The following is a 16227-nucleotide window of genomic DNA, read 5'->3' as shown; positions in this document are numbered from 1 at the left end:
AGCCTAAACACCCACCCTAACCCCACCTATCAGCCTAAACACCCACCCTAACCCCACCTATCAGCCTAAACACCCACCCTAACCCTGCCTATCAGCATAAACACCCACCATAATCACGCCTATCAGCATAAACACCTGCCCACCCTAACCCCGCCTATCAGCCTAAACACCCACCATAATCACGCCTATCAGCATAAACACCTGCCCACCCTAACCCCGCCTATCAGGCTAAACACCCACCCTAATCACGCCTATCAGCATAAACACCTGCCCACCCTAACCCCACCTATCAGCCTAAACACCCACCCTAATCACGCCTATCAGCATAAACACCTGCCCACCCTAACCCCGCCTATCAGCCTAAACACCCACCATAATCACGCCTATCAGCATAAACACCTGCCCACCCTAACCCCGCCTATCAGCCTAAACACCCACCCTAATCACGCCTATAAAGCATAAACACCTGCCCACCCTAACCCACATATCATCATAAATACCCACTCACCCTAAACCCGTATACCATTAAACAATTTCTCCCACCATAGAAAACCCTAATCAAACCTCTAACCCTAATTACCTGCATAATAATCCCAGCTGCAAACATAAACACCTACCAATGCTAGCCTCAACAACTAGTCTTGTCCAAACCATGGACGCAGACTCCCAGAATGCAATGCAGCTATAGGAGTTCCGGCACAGGCTCAGCTCGGCTGCATAGTGATACATGGAGTAACAAGCCTAAATTTGTTGACAGCTGCATTTCAGGGCAGTGGTGGCTCAACTGGTTAAGGCTCTAGGTTGTTGATCGGAGGATCGGGGTTCAAGGCCAAGCTGCCACTGCTGGGCCCTTCAGCAAGGCCCTCAGCCCTCCCTGCTCCAGGGGTGCTAGGTATCATAGCTGACCCTGCACTCTTACCCCAACCTCCTCAGCTAGGGTATGTGAAGAAAAGAATTCCACTGTGCTGTAATGTATATGTGGCGATAATAAAGGATTCTATGCCCCATTCTCTCTATCTATTCTATCTATTAGCATGAAGGTTAAAGATTTGAAAGCTGACCTGTTTGAGCAGAACAGACTAAAGTGATTAAAGTGCCGCTGCATCATCGCTCTCTTTGGGTGAAAAGAAAAAAAGAAAAGTGGGTCGTTTAGAAAACCGTTAACCGAAAGTAAAGCTAGCAGAGAAGAGCTCCGTGATCAGTGATCAGAGACAGTAATTTAGTGTAAAAATATCTCTCTTTGTAGATGAGGAGATTCTGTACCGCACTCGTGAAGGTGATGTGCTGAAGTTCAACGTGGAGACGAATGAGAGCACGGTGCTGGTGTCCAACAGGATGTTTGTGAGTCTCTCTCTCTCTCTCTCGCTCTCTCTCGCTCTCTTTCTCACTCTCTCTCTCTCGCTCTCTCTCTTTTTGTCTGTATTTTTGTATTTGTCCAACCGTACTGTGTGTCGTCTTCATACACAAATCACAATAGTACAGACATGTACACTATTAACTCTATCACTAGGTTGGGGTTTGATACCTTTGATCTCTGTGCGGGGTTAAGTTGTCTTGGGCAGTTGGTGCACCTTAATACCCTCAATCACTGGGTTAAGATTAAGGCCTCAAGTTTGTGGTTAATACCCTTTATCTGTACCATTGATTTTTAAGGCAGGGGATGGGGTTTAATACCTTTGAACAATAGGGCAGGGTCTAATACTTTTGGTTACTGTTTGGGGTTGAATACCTTTGATCATTAAGGCAGGGTTTAATACCCTCAGCTGCTGGGTGAGGTTTAATTATTCTCAACAATAAGCAGTGGTTGGGGTTTAGTACCCTTCATCGGTGGATGTTGATTAATACTCTCTTTCAGTGGACAAGGTTAAATACTTTCAGTACATTGTGTTTAAAATGTTACGGGGTGGACGGGGTTAAATACTTTCAGTACATTGTGTTTAAAATGTTACGGGGTGGACGGGGTTAAATACTTTCAGTACATTGTGTTTAAATGTTACAGGGTTAAATACTTTCAGTACATTGTGTTTAAATGTTACAGGGTTAAATACTTTCAGTACATTGTGTTTAAAATGTTGCGGGGTGGACAGGGTTAAATACTTTCAGTACATTGTGTTTAAAATGTTACGGGGTGGACGGGGTTAAATACTTTCAGTACATTGTGTTTAAATGTTACAGGGTTAAATACTTTCAGTACATTGTGTTTAAATGTTACGGGGTGGACAGGGTTAAATACTTTCAGTACATTGTGTTTAAAATGTTACGGGGTGGACGGGGTTAAATACTTTCAGTACATTGTGTTTAAATGTTACAGGGTTAAATACTTTCAGTACATAGTGTTTAAATGTTACAGGGTTAAATACTTTCAGTACATTGTGTTTAAAATGTTACGGGGTGGACGGGGTTAAATACTTTCAGTACATTGTGTTTAAATGTTACAGGGTTAAATACTTTCAGTACATTGTGTTTAAAATGTTACGGGGTGGACAGGGTTAAATACTTTCAGTACACAGTGTTTAAATGTTACAGGGTTAAATACTTTCAGTACATTGTGTTTAAATGTTACAGGGTGGACAGGGTTAAATACTTTCAGTACATTGTGTTTAAAATGTTACGGGGTGGACGGGGTTAAATACTTTCAGTACATTGTGTTTAAATGTTACAGGGTTAAATACTTTCAGTACATTGTGTTTAAATGTTACAGGGTTAAATACTTTCAGTACATTGTGTTTAAAATGTTACGGGGTGGACAGGGTTAAATACTTTCAGTACATAGTGTTTAAATGTTACAGGGTTAAATACTTTCAGTACATTGTGTTTAAAATGTTACAGGGTGGACAGGGTTAAATACTTTCAGTACATTGTGTTTAAAATGTTACGGGGTGGACGGGGTTAAATACTTTCAGTACATTGTGTTTAAAATGTTACGGGGTGGACGGGGTTAAATACTTTCAGTACATTGTGTTTAAATGTTACAGGGTTAAATACTTTCAGTACATTGTGTTTAAATGTTACAGGGTTAAATACTTTCAGTACATTGTGTTTAAAATGTTGCGGGGTGGACAGGGTTAAATACTTTCAGTACATTGTGTTTAAAATGTTACGGGGTGGACGGGGTTAAATACTTTCAGTACATTGTGTTTAAATGTTACAGGGTTAAATACTTTCAGTACATTGTGTTTAAAATGTTACGGGGTGGACAGGGTTAAATACTTTCAGTACATTGTGTTTAAAATGTTACGGGGTGGACGGGGTTAAATACTTTCAGTACATTGTGTTTAAATGTTACAGGGTTAAATACTTTCAGTACATAGTGTTTAAATGTTACAGGGTTAAATACTTTCAGTACATTGTGTTTAAAATGTTACGGGGTGGACGGGGTTAAATACTTTCAGTACATTGTGTTTAAATGTTACAGGGTTAAATACTTTCAGTACATTGTGTTTAAAATGTTACGGGGTGGTTGGGGTTAAATAGAAAGCTCATGCATGTTTCTAAGCTGCCTCATTTTTTTATTCACTGTGTAGGAAATGTATAAGGCTGTCAATTATGAGCTTTCTGCAGACCTTAAACACGTTCTGCTGGCCTACAACGTGGAGCCCGTGAGACACACACACACACACACACACACACACACACACACACACACACACACACACATACACTGCAACATACTTTCTGCAGTGGTATGAACAGATGATGTGTTTATAGTATTGTACTATCATAAATATGTCCGTTAATAATTTTAGCATTCTCTCTCTCTCTCTCTCTCTCTCTCTCTCTCTCTCTCTCTCTCTCTCTCTCTCTCTCTCCTGCAGTTTTATCATCACTCCTTCACTGCTTACTACATTATCTGTAGTTTGGAGACTCCGTAAGTACACACACTCACACACACACTCACACACACGCTCACACACACACTCACACACACTCACACACACACACACACACACACACACACACACACACACACTACACACTACACACTACAGACCCTGGAGGTAGTGTGGAGGACTAACAGTGGAGAATGTGTGTATTATTTGTGTTTAGAGAAACCTGGATTCTGACTCCTCCTGAAGTGCGTAACACTCCTCTTCAGTACGCAGGATGGGGACCAAGAGGACAGCAGCTGGTACCACATTTCCCATAATCCTTTACTTCTACCACTTGCACATTTAAACCTCTTTCCCTAATTAGCAGCCTTCAACCAATGACTACCTACAGTAATTATCTACATGCAGATCTACAGTAGCTTCTTTCCTCTTTCCTGTTTCTTGATAGATTTTTATATTTGAGAATAATATATACTATCGCTCCACTGTTGAGAGCCGAACCTTTCGCCTGGTTTCCACTGGCAAAGAAGGTGTGATATTCAACGGCCTCTGTGATTGGCTGTACGAGGGTAGGCTAATGCTATCTCTTAGCAACACACACTTACGTTATCACCAACACATTACCGTATTATGGACTTGATGATGATGAGTAGCTTTCCATATATGCACTCAATGACTCACATATTTCCATATATGGGATTGATGACTCCTCCATTTCTTTGTATAGGTATCCATTGACACCTACATTTTCCATATATTGGACTCAGCCTCACATTTTTATACATAGTTACCCAAGAGTTGTGTGTTTAATATGAGAGAATCTCATTTATCTTCACAGAGATGATCTTCCAGTCCCATGTGGCTCACTGGTGGTCTCCCGATGGAGCTCGCCTCGCATACGCATCCATCAACAACACTTTGGTGCCCAAGATGGACCTGCCCATGTTCACAGGGTCACCGTACCCGACGAGCCGCACATACCGTTACCCCAAAGTACGCCTCTAGATATAGACGGACGTATGGATATAGAGAGAATGTAGCAGTTTAATTTTAGTCTAGAATACAGCATTAAACAAGAACATTGCATCGTGTCTAAATATTCTGTTCACATATATTTGTTCATAATGTGTGTTCATTTGCATATAGACATGCTCTTCTGTTAATGCATTGTTATGTGCAGGCTGGAGAGGAGAACCCAGTGATCTCTCTGTATGTCGTGAATCTTAACATCCCGATACACACCTTCCAGGTGAAGAGACCCGATGACCACAGGATCAGGTCCGTTTTTTAATCACTTAAATCTCCTTTTTATTTTTTTATTTTTGTGTAGATTGTTTGTTTGTTTGTTTGTTTGTTTGTTAACTTACTGGCACATTAACTAAACTATTCACCATCTCAGTGACACAGTGACTTACACAGTGACTTACTTATATACTAATGACTTACATACTAAGCTTAATTTTGTTTGCATAGTGCTTTTAATGGACATTGTCTCAAAGCAGCTTAACTCACTCATTCATTCATTCATTCATTCATTCATTCATTCATTTATTCATTCATTTTCTACCGCTTTTCCGAACTTCTCGGGTCACGGGGAGCCTGTGCCTATCTCAGGCGTCATCGGGCATCGAGGCAGGATACACCCTGGATGGAGTGCCAACCCATCACAAGGCACACACACTCTCTCATTCACTCACACACACACACACACACACACACACACACACACACACACACACACACACACACACACGCACACACACACTACGGACAATTTTCCAGAGATGCCAATCAATCTACCATGCATGTCTTTGGACCGGGGGAGGAAACCGGAGTACCCGGAGGAAACCCCCGAGGCACGGGGAGAACATGCAAACTCCACACACACAAGGCAGAGGCGGGAAGCGAACCCCCAACCCTGGAGGTGTGAGGCAAACGTGATAACCACTAAGGCCCTGTGCTCCCCCAGCTGAAATGTAAAAATATTGAATTAATATGACAAAGTTTAAAATTAAATTAATATTTATCAAAAAAAAAGTAAGTTTGAGGCAATGGTGGTGATACGATACGGGGATGAAACCTTGAGAGGAACCAGACTCAGTAGGGAACCCACCATCATCTGGCTGACTTTAGAGAGTGAGATCATAGATAATGTCTTTTCTGCAACTGTGTATATTTAAGTGGAGTTGTTCAACCAAAAGCTCCTGAACAACATCTAGGTCAGTGTAATTTTTAAAATCATTACAGACTTAACACTAATTCCTTCCCATTGAACCCTTTAAATGTTCACTGATGAAGACCTGAGCGCAAAACTGATCGCCACAAAGACCATCAAAGATGGCGCCATGACCTACAAGTGGTTCTATCCACTGAAGTCCCGTGGGTCACCAAGCTGTCCATGCAGACCCATCTCCAGAAGCAGGGAGAGCACACCAAGTGTTAAGAGTCCAACCAGAAGTAGACAAGACAATATACATTATGTGAAAAAGTGCAGACAGGGACTCTGACAGCAAAACTAAAAGAGAGAGCCAGAAGGTGACTCAGACATTATGGCTTCCTGGGACATAAAGCATCCAACCACTCCACAGTCATCAAGCCTGAGTAAACATGAGGTGCTACAGCATCTAGAAATCCCAGTTCACTAAACACTCTGTGACCATGAACCCTCCAGATTTGCTCCTTTACCTAAGAAAAGCTATTCATATAAAAACTGGACTAAACAAATGTGTTTTTAGCCTGGACTTAAACACTGAGACTGTGTCTGAGTCCTGAACACTAATACTGTTCCATAAGTGTGGGGCTCTGTAAGAGAAAACTCTGCCCCCTGCTGGAGCCTTTAGTACTCTAGGTACCAACAAATAGCCTGCACGTTCTGATCGATGTACGCAGGACAGATCATAAAAAAACAAAAGATCACCCAGGTACTGTGGAGCCATTAAGTGCTTTATAGGTCATTAATAGTATTTAATAATCAATGAAAAACTTGACTGATAGCCAATGCAATGAGGATAAGATAGAAGTGATTTGTTCAGATGTTCCTCTGGTTCTAGTTAGGACACTAGCTACTGTGTTCTGGACTAACTGGAGCTTGTTTGTGCTCCTACTGGAACATCCAGACAGTAAAGCATTACAATAATCTAACCTAGAGGTTACAAAGGCATGAACTAGTGTTTCTGAATCATGTAATGACATCATATTTCTTATCTTAGTAATATTTCTCAGAAGAATGAAAGCTACCCTTGTCTACTCAAACAGTGGTGGTAGGTGGGCTTTGGAATTGTCAGTCTGCTGTAAAGAAAGCTGATTTTATCTCTGCTTTAACTTCCCATTACTCCGTTGATTCCCTTGCGCTAACAGAGACCTGGATATCCCCACAGAACACTGCTACACCAGCTGCTTTATCCTCTGCCTATGCTTTCTCTCACTCACCACGAGAAACAGGCAGGGGTGGTGGTACAGGTTTATTGTTGTCAAAGAAATGGTGCTTTACACCTCTCCTCTTCTCTCAAAAACCATCTCTTCTTTTGAATTCCATGCCATTTCAGTTACCTCTCCAATCAACCTTGTTATCATTGTTGTCTACCGCCCTCCTGGTCCCCTAGGAGACTTCCTGGAAGAAATGGACTCACTGCTTAGTGCTTTCCCTTTCCAATAGCTCCCCCCTGCCAGTGCTTGGTGACTTCAACCTCCCCTCTGACAAGCTACATTCTTCTTCCCTCCTGTCTCTTCTCGATTCATTCACCCTCACACTCAACAGCTACATCCCCACACACAAAGGAGGCAATGTCCTGGACCTGGTTTTCACCCGTCCTTCTCCAGCTACAGATGTGATTGCTACCCCACTACACGTCTCTGATCATCACCTGGTATCCTTCACCATCACTCTACCTATCCTACCTAAAACTACCTCTCACCACCTCGCTCTTACCCGCCGCAATCTTCACTCTGTCTCCCCTTCATCTGTAGCTTCTGTAACTCTTTCTTCCCTTCCTAATCCTGAGTCTTTTTCCTCACTACCCTTGTACTCAGCCACAGATACTTTCCTCTCATCTCTTTCCTCAACTATGGACTTTCTCTGCCCTATGTTCACTAAACCCAAGAAAACGCCTTGTTCTGCTCCTTGGCTTTCAGATGTGCTGCGCAACAATCGAAGAGTGCTAAGATCATCAGAGAGAAAGTGGAAGAAATCACAACTTGATGCAGATCTTGATTTTTACCGAACACTTCTTGTCAAGTTCTCCTCAGATGTGACTTCTGCCAAGACTTCCTTCTACAAGGAAAAGCTTGAAGCTTCCTCACATGACCCTCGGAAATTCCACAACATCATCTCTTCTCTGCTCAACCCCCCGGCTCCACCTTCTTCATCCTCCCTGACTGTAGAAGACTTTGCTTCTTTCTACCAGGAGAAGATTGAGGAAATCTGCCGGACCTTCACTTCAGCCCCGACTGCACTTACATCTCAGAGTATGGATTCCCCTACACCTTCGTTGTCACATTTCTCAACTGTGGCAGCAGAAGAGATTTTACAACTCATCCAGTCCTGCAATCCTACCACCTGCCCCTTGGATCCACTCCCTACCACTATGCTCCAGACCATCTCACAAGACCTTTTGCCCTTCATTTCCACTATCGTCAATAGATCCATAGCATCTGGTCAGGTACCAACTACTTTCAAGAGAGCAAGGGTTATTCCCATCCTAAAGAAACCTGCTCTGGATCCATCAGACATCAGTAACTACAAACCGGTATCACTTCTCTCATTTCTTTCAAAAATTCTTGAACGCATTGTCTATAATCAACTGTCTGTCTGTCTGTCTCTCACAGAACAACCTCCAAGACCCCAACCAGTCTGGCTTTAAAGCAGCTCACTCTACAGAGACAGCCCTTTTGGATGTCTCTGAGAAGCTACATGCTGCTAGATCAGCCAAACTGTCATCCATCCTTATCCTCCTTGACCTTTCAGCAGCGTTTGATACGGTCAACCACAAGACTCTCTTATTCACCCTCAAGAGTTTTGGCATTTGCGGATCAGCTCGGGAATGGTTTGCTTCCTACCTGGAAGGACGCTCATATCAGGTAACATGGAGGGGAGTGACATCTGCTCCACGCCGACTCTCCACTGGTGTCCCACAGGGCTCAGTACTTGGTCCTCTTCTTTTCTCCCTGTATACTCACTCTCTTGGTGAAGTTATTTCATCACATGGGTTCTCTTACCACTGCTATGCTGATGATTATCTTCTCTTTCCCACCCTCAGATGCCACAGCTTCTGACCGGATCTCAGCATGTCTGGCAGAAATTTAAAGTTAAGTTAAAGCTCAATCCTAGCAAAACTGAACTGCTGTTCATCCCAGGTGATTCATCCCCAGGTCACGATCTTGCTATATCCTTGCACAACGATCTGATCTCCCCTTCAGCCACAGCTCACAACCTTGGGGTAACCATGGACAATCAACTGTCTTTTTCCTCTCATGTTGTTAATGTGACTCGCTCATGTCGGTTTCTTCTCTACAACATTAGAAGGATTCGGCCATTTTTGTCCACACAGACTGCTCAGGTACTTGTTCAGTCTCTTGTCATTTCTAGACTGGATTACTGCAATGCACTGCTGGCAGGTCTACCTATGAATGCAATCCGTCCTCTGCAAATGATCCAAAATGCAGCTGCCCGGCTTGTTTTCAACCTGCCAAAGTTCTTGCATACCACCCCGCTGCTGCGATCCCTCCACTGGCTTCCAGTAGTTGCACGCATCCGATTCAAAACACTGATGCTGGCCTACAAAGCCAAAAATGGACCAGCTCCCTCTTACCTCAAAGCCCTCATCATTCCTCGCACTGCACCCCGCACTCCCCGATCTACCAGCACTGCTCTACTGGTTCCACCATCTCTCAGGGTAAGAGGCAAGTATACTACAAGACCCTTCTCTGTTCTAGCACCAAGGTGGTGGAATGAACTTCCCCTAGAGGTCCGGACAGCTGAGTCGCTGGCTATTTTCAAGCGGAGGTTGAAGACCTACTTATTCAGGAAACTAGTGCTTCTTTCCTTATCTTTTGCATTAAAAAAACCTTTTAACCTTTTGCATTAAAACCTTTGCCACTTTTTCACTGTAACTTGAACAAATGTTTTAAACTCATGGTATCTTAAGTATGTAACCTAGTGAACCAGCATTAATGTATTCAATGTTAGAGATTTAAGCACTTATGTATGTCGCTCTGGACAAGGGCGTCTGCCAAATGCTGTAAATGTAAATGTAAACGTAAATGATATTATTTACATAAGCTTCAAATGAGAGACCGGTATCAATAATCACACCGAGGTCTTTTACTGCTGCACATGATGTAATAGAAAAACCATCCAGAGTTACTCTGTAATCAGAAAGCTTACTTCTGGCTGCCTGTGGTCCTGCTATAAGAACTCTGTCAGAGATAAGCAGGAGGAAGTTAGTAATTAGACTACTGTCTAATGTCTAATGTCTAATGTCCTTCAAACGTTCTTCAGTCTTAATAACATGAAACATACAGTAGCTGTGTGTCATCAGCATAACAGTGGAAGCTAATACCATGTTTACGAATAATTGCTCCAAGAGAAAACACATATATAGGGAAAATTAACGGGCCTAAAACAACTGAACCTTGTGGAACAGAGTAACTGATAACAATCAGTCAAATACGATCTGAGCCAGGAGAAGGCTGTTATAGATGTACTTACATCCTTACTTACTTAGATGTGCACTTACATACTGACTATTTTTAATATGTACTTTGGTGTACTTATCTACTTATTTATGTCATTATGTGTACTTCTATACGGTAAACATTTCTATACTTACTAACGTACACACTGTGAATATTTTTACTGATCTTCTTATTGACCGATCTACTAAGACTGATCTACTGACTGACTACTGACATGCTTTCTTACGGACTTCCTGACACATACTCTTTCGAGTACGTTACATGTACATAATACGTTACTTATTTACTTACTGTGTGGCTTTTTAGTGACTTTTTACTGACTGAATTATGGACACCTTTATTTACAATTTACAGACGTAATTGCTTATAGACTCTCTCTCTCTCTCTCTCTCTCTCTCTCTCTCTCTCTCTCTCTCTCTCTCTCTCTCTCTCTCTCTCTCATGCACACACATTTTGTGTTCTTCCTTTAGAGAGTTTTACATAACGATGGTAAAATGGGCCTCAAGCACAAAGCTGGTGGTGAAGTGGTTAAACCGAGCACAGAACTTCTCCATTCTGAGCCTGTGTGAGGCCACAACAGGAGTCTGTACCAAGGTGTGTGTACACACACACACACACACACACACACACACACACACACACACACACACACACACACACACACACACACAAACACACACAAAATAATTTATTTAACTTTAATGAAGGGCACTATGATGCATAAAGAATGACAATAAAGAACTGGTGACATTTTATATGTTTACATGGAGAAAAATTTTGTCTGAAACATGAAATCGGTGTGTGTGTGTGTGTGTGTGTGTGTGTGTGTGTGTGTGTGTGTGTGTGTGTGTGTGTGTGTTTCAGAAACATGAGGATGTGAGTGAGAGCTGGCTGGACAGACAAGTAAGAGAGCCCTGTCCGTTTAATCATCGCTAATTATGTCTCATTCTACACTGTTATACAGTTCTTATTTACTTTAAGGTCTTTTTATTATTTATTATTTCTACAGTTTAATTGGTTGCTTGCTGCTCATTTGCATAAATATTAGCATATAAATATTGTATAGCAACTACAAACACTGTATTATTCAACACCTAAAGCTATGCTGCATTCTGAATTCTGATTGGTCAGAAAAAAGGAACTAAGTAATCGTGTGTGTGTGTGTGTATGTGTGTGTGTATGTGCGTGTGTGTAGAATGAAGCTCCACTTTTCTCTAAAGATGGTCTGAAGTTCATTTTCACTCATGCTGCCCCTCAGGGGGGGCAGGGGAAATTTTTCCATGTGTCCATGGCAACAACTGAGGTAAACACACACACACACACATACTGTACACACACACACACACACACACACACACACACACACACACACACACACACACACACACACACACACACACAAGAACCTCCAGGTTCATCTCATAGATACACATTCTGAGAAACACATATGTATAACACAACAACACAACACATACCCTTTAGTACACACCTCACAAACACATACACATCATACACAGACTAAGAGATAGTGCATTATTGAAGACTTATCACTCAGTGTGTGTGTGTGTGTGTGTGTGTGTGTGTGTGTGTGTGTGTGTGTGTGTGTGTGTGTGTTTCAGCACAACAGCACCTTGGACACATTGAAGTCCATCACATCAGGCATCTGGGATGTTACACACCTTCTGGCCTACAATGAGGATGCTCAGCTAATGTACACACACACACACACACACACACACACACACACACACACACACACACACACACACACACACACACACACACACACACACACACACACACACATCTCTCTCTCGTAAAAGCTGTTGCAGCTGTAACTGAATACCCATCCACAAACACACACATACACACAGCGCTTTAGTTTAGTGTTATAATGATGCGATGGTGTGTATTGTGTATAACAGATACTATGTGAGCACAGAGGAGGATCCTAAACAACGCCACCTGTACAGGTGAAACTCTTCTGTGTGGTGTGAAGTGTGTGTGATGTGTGTGTGTGTGTGTGTATGAGGTATGTAAGAGGTGTGTGTGAGGTGTTTGTGAGGTGTATGAGGCGTGTGCATATGTCGTTTATGTGTATGAGTTTTGTGTGTGTGTGTGTGTATGAGATACGTATGAGGTGTGTGTTTGTGTATGAGGTATGTTTGAGGTATATGTGATGTGTGTATTACATACAGTATGTGTGAAGTGTGTATGAAGTTTGTGTGTAATGAGGTGTGTGTGATGTGTGTATGGTGTTTGTGAGGTGTGTGTGTGATGTGTATGAGGTGTGTGTGTGAGGTCTGTGAGGCGTGTGTGAGATGTGTATTATGTGTGTGTGTATGAGGTTTGTGAGATGCGTGTAAAGTGTGTGAGTGTGAGGTGTGTGTGATGTGTGTGAGGTGTGTGTGATGTGTGTACAGTATGAGGTGTGTGAGGTATGTGTGTAAAGTGTGTATGAGGTATGTGAGGTATGTGTGTAAAGTGTGTATGAGGTATGTGTGAGGTGTGTCCCATGTGTGTATTAGGTGTGTGTAAGGTGTGTATGAGGTGTGTGAGGTATGTGTCAGATGTGTAGTGTGTGTATGTGTGTGTGTGTGTGTGTGTGTGTGTGTGTGTGTGTGTGTGTGTGTGTGTGTGTGTGTGTGTGTGTGTGTGTTTAAACCACTGTAATTCTCCTCATCATGAACTAAACAGTGGTTTGTGTGTCAGTGCTCAGACGGTGACTCCCTTCACTCGGCTCTGTCTCTCCTGTGGGATTACAGATGCCTGTGGATTTGTGAGCAGCTCCTTCAGTCACAACATGGCCTACTTCCTGCTTCACTGTAAAGGTCAAACACACACACACACACACACACACACACACACACACACACACACACACACACACACACACACACACACACACACACACACACACACACATCCCTGCTGTGTCTTACATACAGAGAAGGAAGAGGGTGTGATTAGTTACAATGCATAAAAAGATTATAAAAATAACAATAATAATAATAATAATAATAATAATAATAATAATAATTATTATTATTATTATTATTATTATTATTATTATTATTATTATTATTTTGTTGTGTTTTAGGACCCGGTGTCCCGTTTGTGTCCATCTACAGAACCAAGGACAGACAGAGTGAGTCTCCCACTGTACACTACACGCAACACTCCTAAGAATTTCACTCACCAAGGCACGTGGCCTAATGGTTAGAGAGTATGACTCGTAATCCTAAGGTTGTGGGTTCGAGTCTCGGGCCAGCCACGACTGATGTGCCCTTGAGCAAGGCACCAAACCACCCAACTGCTTTGGTGCCTTGCACAATATTGTGCAAAACAGCAATCAACTGAAATGTGAGACAGAATGTGCAAAGAGCAAAAAGTGTGCAAAAACAGCATGTAAACTCAGTGTATGTAAACAGTTTGATGGATGTATAATGAAAATGTGTGTATTTGGTGTAGGTCTGTGCAGTCATACAGTTGATGTGTGTGTGTGTGTTGTGATCAGTACAGTTACATTCACTTATTGAGGAGTCTGATGGCTTGTGGAAAGAAACTGTTACACAGTCTGGTCGTGAGGGCCCAAATGCTTCTGTACCTTTTTGTACAGTTTTTGTACAGTGTAGTAGAGTGTGTGTGAGGTGTGTGTGTGGGGTGAAGAGTGTATGTGAGGTGTGTGTGGGGTGAAGAGTGTGTGTGAGGAGTGTGTGGGGTGAAGAGTGTGTGAGGATTGTGTGGGGTGAAGAGTGTGTGTGAGGGGTGTGTGGGGTGAAGAGTGTGTGTGAGGGGAGTGTGTGTGAGGGGCGTGTAGGGTGAAGCGTGTGTGTGTGGAGTGTGTGGGGTGAAGAGTGTGTGTGAGGAGTGTGTGGGGTGAAGAGTGTGTGTGAGGAGTGTGTGGGGTGAAGAGTGTGTGAGGATTGTGTGGGGTGAAGAGTGTGTGTGAGGGTCGAGTGGGGTGAAGAGTGTGTGTGAGGGGAGTGTGTGTGAGGGGCGTGTAGGGTGAAGCGTGTGTGTGTGGAGTGTGTGGGGTGAAGAGTGTGTGTGAGGAGTGTGTGGGGTGAAGAGTGTGTGTGTGAGGAGTGTGTGGGGTGAAGAGTGTGTGTGAGGAGTGTGTGGGGTGAGGAGTGTGTGGGGTGAGGAGTGTGTGAGGTGAAGAGTGTGTGTGAGGAGTGTGTGGGGTGAAGAGTGTGTGTGAGGAGTGTATGGGGTAAAGAGTGTGTGAGGGGTGTGTGTAAGGTCCACAATGTTGTTGGCTTTGTGGATGCAGCATGTGGTGTAAATGTCCATGATAGAGGGAAGAGAGACTCCAAAGATCTTCTCAGCTGTCCTCACTATCCGCTGCAGGGTCTCGCGATCCGAGATGGTGCAGTTCTCAACCCACACCGTGATGCAGCTGCTCAGGATGCTCTCAATGGTAGATCTTTTGGATGACCTCTGTAGAACATGGTCAGGATGGGGGGAGGGAGATGTGCCTTACTCAGCCTTCATAAGCAGTAGAGACGCTGCTGGGCTTTCTTGGTGATGGAGCTGTTGTTGAGTGACCAGGTGAAGTTCTCCGCTAGATGGACACCAAGAAATTTGGTGCTCTTGACGATCTCTACAGATGATCTGTCGGTGTTCAGCCGAGAGTGTTCGCTCTGTGCTCTCCTGAAGTCAACAACCATCTCTTTGGTTTTATCAACATTCAGAGGCAGGTTGTTGGTTCTACACCAGGCAGTTAACTGTTGCACCTCCTCTCTGTATGCTGACTCGTCGTTCTTGCTGATGAGACCCGACACGGTCGTGTCATCGGCGAACTTTATGATATGGTTTGATCTGTGCATTGCTGCACGGTCGTGAGTCAGCAGAGTGAACAGCAGTGGACTGAGCACGCAGCCCTGAGGAGCTCCAGTACTCAGTGTGGTGGTGCTGGAGATGCAGTTCCCGATCCGGACTGACTGAGGTCTTTCAGTCAGGAAGTCCAGGATCCAGTTGCTGAGGGTAATTGTATTGAATGCTGAACTAAAGTCTATGAACAGCATTCATACATAAGTGTCTTTATTGTCCAAGTGGGTGAGGGCTAAATGAAGGGCCGTGGCAATGGCATCGTCTGTGGAGCGGTTTGGATGATACACGAACTGTAGGGGTCCAGTGAGGGTGGAAACTGGGTCTTGATGTGCATCATGACAATCTTCTTGAAGCACTGTGTGTGTGTGTGTGTGTGTGTGTGTGTGTGTGTGTGTGTGTGTGTGTGTGTGTGTGTGTGTGTGTGTGTGTGCAGGATGAATTTATTTTGATGTGTTAGATTTTACACAAATCTTTTATTTTGTCAGACACACTCTGCACAGTAACACACACACTCACTGTAACCCAGTGTGTGTATGTGTGTGTTCACATGTGTGTGTTTACAAGAAGTCTTTCATTTTTCATGCAACTCCGTCTCTCACGTGTGTCTCAATGTTCTACTAATAAAACCACACCGTACCTTTCCACCAGCACATTACAACACAGTCACGTTACCAGTGTTGTAATGTAACGGAGTACAAATACTTCGTTACTGTACTTAAGTAGAAATGTCACGTATCTGTACTTTACTTCGCTATTTAAATTTGTCAACTTTCACTTTTACTCCACTACATTCCCTAGATAAAATGTATACTTTTACTCTATTATATTTCCAATAAGCGTCTTCGTTACTCGTTACTACAAAATAAAA

General features: G+C 43.1%; 1 protein-coding gene across 3 annotated transcripts in view; it reads left to right on the top strand.

Moving 5' to 3' along the window:
- dpp6a (dipeptidyl-peptidase 6a) overlaps window positions 1–16227 on the top strand; it is a 119990-nt gene that overhangs the window by 94819 nt on the left and 8944 nt on the right. For all 3 annotated transcript variants that reach the window (XR_007140236.1, XM_047811801.1, XM_047811802.1), the window contains 14 exons: window positions 1247–1341; window positions 3525–3599; window positions 3816–3868; window positions 4048–4129; window positions 4279–4399; window positions 4669–4823; window positions 5011–5108; window positions 10994–11117; window positions 11388–11426; window positions 11719–11826; window positions 12143–12234; window positions 12449–12496; window positions 13236–13354; window positions 13624–13671. Coding sequence is in view for 2 of the 3 variants with exons in the window: in XM_047811801.1 (XP_047667757.1) it covers window positions 1247–1341; window positions 3525–3599; window positions 3816–3868; window positions 4048–4129; window positions 4279–4399; window positions 4669–4823; window positions 5011–5108; window positions 10994–11117; window positions 11388–11426; window positions 11719–11826; window positions 12143–12234; window positions 12449–12496; window positions 13236–13354; window positions 13624–13671 (1257 nt within the window). In the remaining variant the exon portion in view is untranslated. The remainder of the gene's footprint in view (window positions 1–1246; window positions 1342–3524; window positions 3600–3815; window positions 3869–4047; window positions 4130–4278; window positions 4400–4668; window positions 4824–5010; window positions 5109–10993; window positions 11118–11387; window positions 11427–11718; window positions 11827–12142; window positions 12235–12448; window positions 12497–13235; window positions 13355–13623; window positions 13672–16227) is intronic.

This window comes from Tachysurus fulvidraco, chromosome 3, assembly GCF_022655615.1.
Source record: "Tachysurus fulvidraco isolate hzauxx_2018 chromosome 3, HZAU_PFXX_2.0, whole genome shotgun sequence".
NCBI lineage: Eukaryota > Metazoa > Chordata > Actinopteri > Siluriformes > Bagridae > Tachysurus > Tachysurus fulvidraco.
Note: the sequence above shows the minus strand (reverse complement) of the source record. Positions and strands in the feature narration are given on the sequence as shown.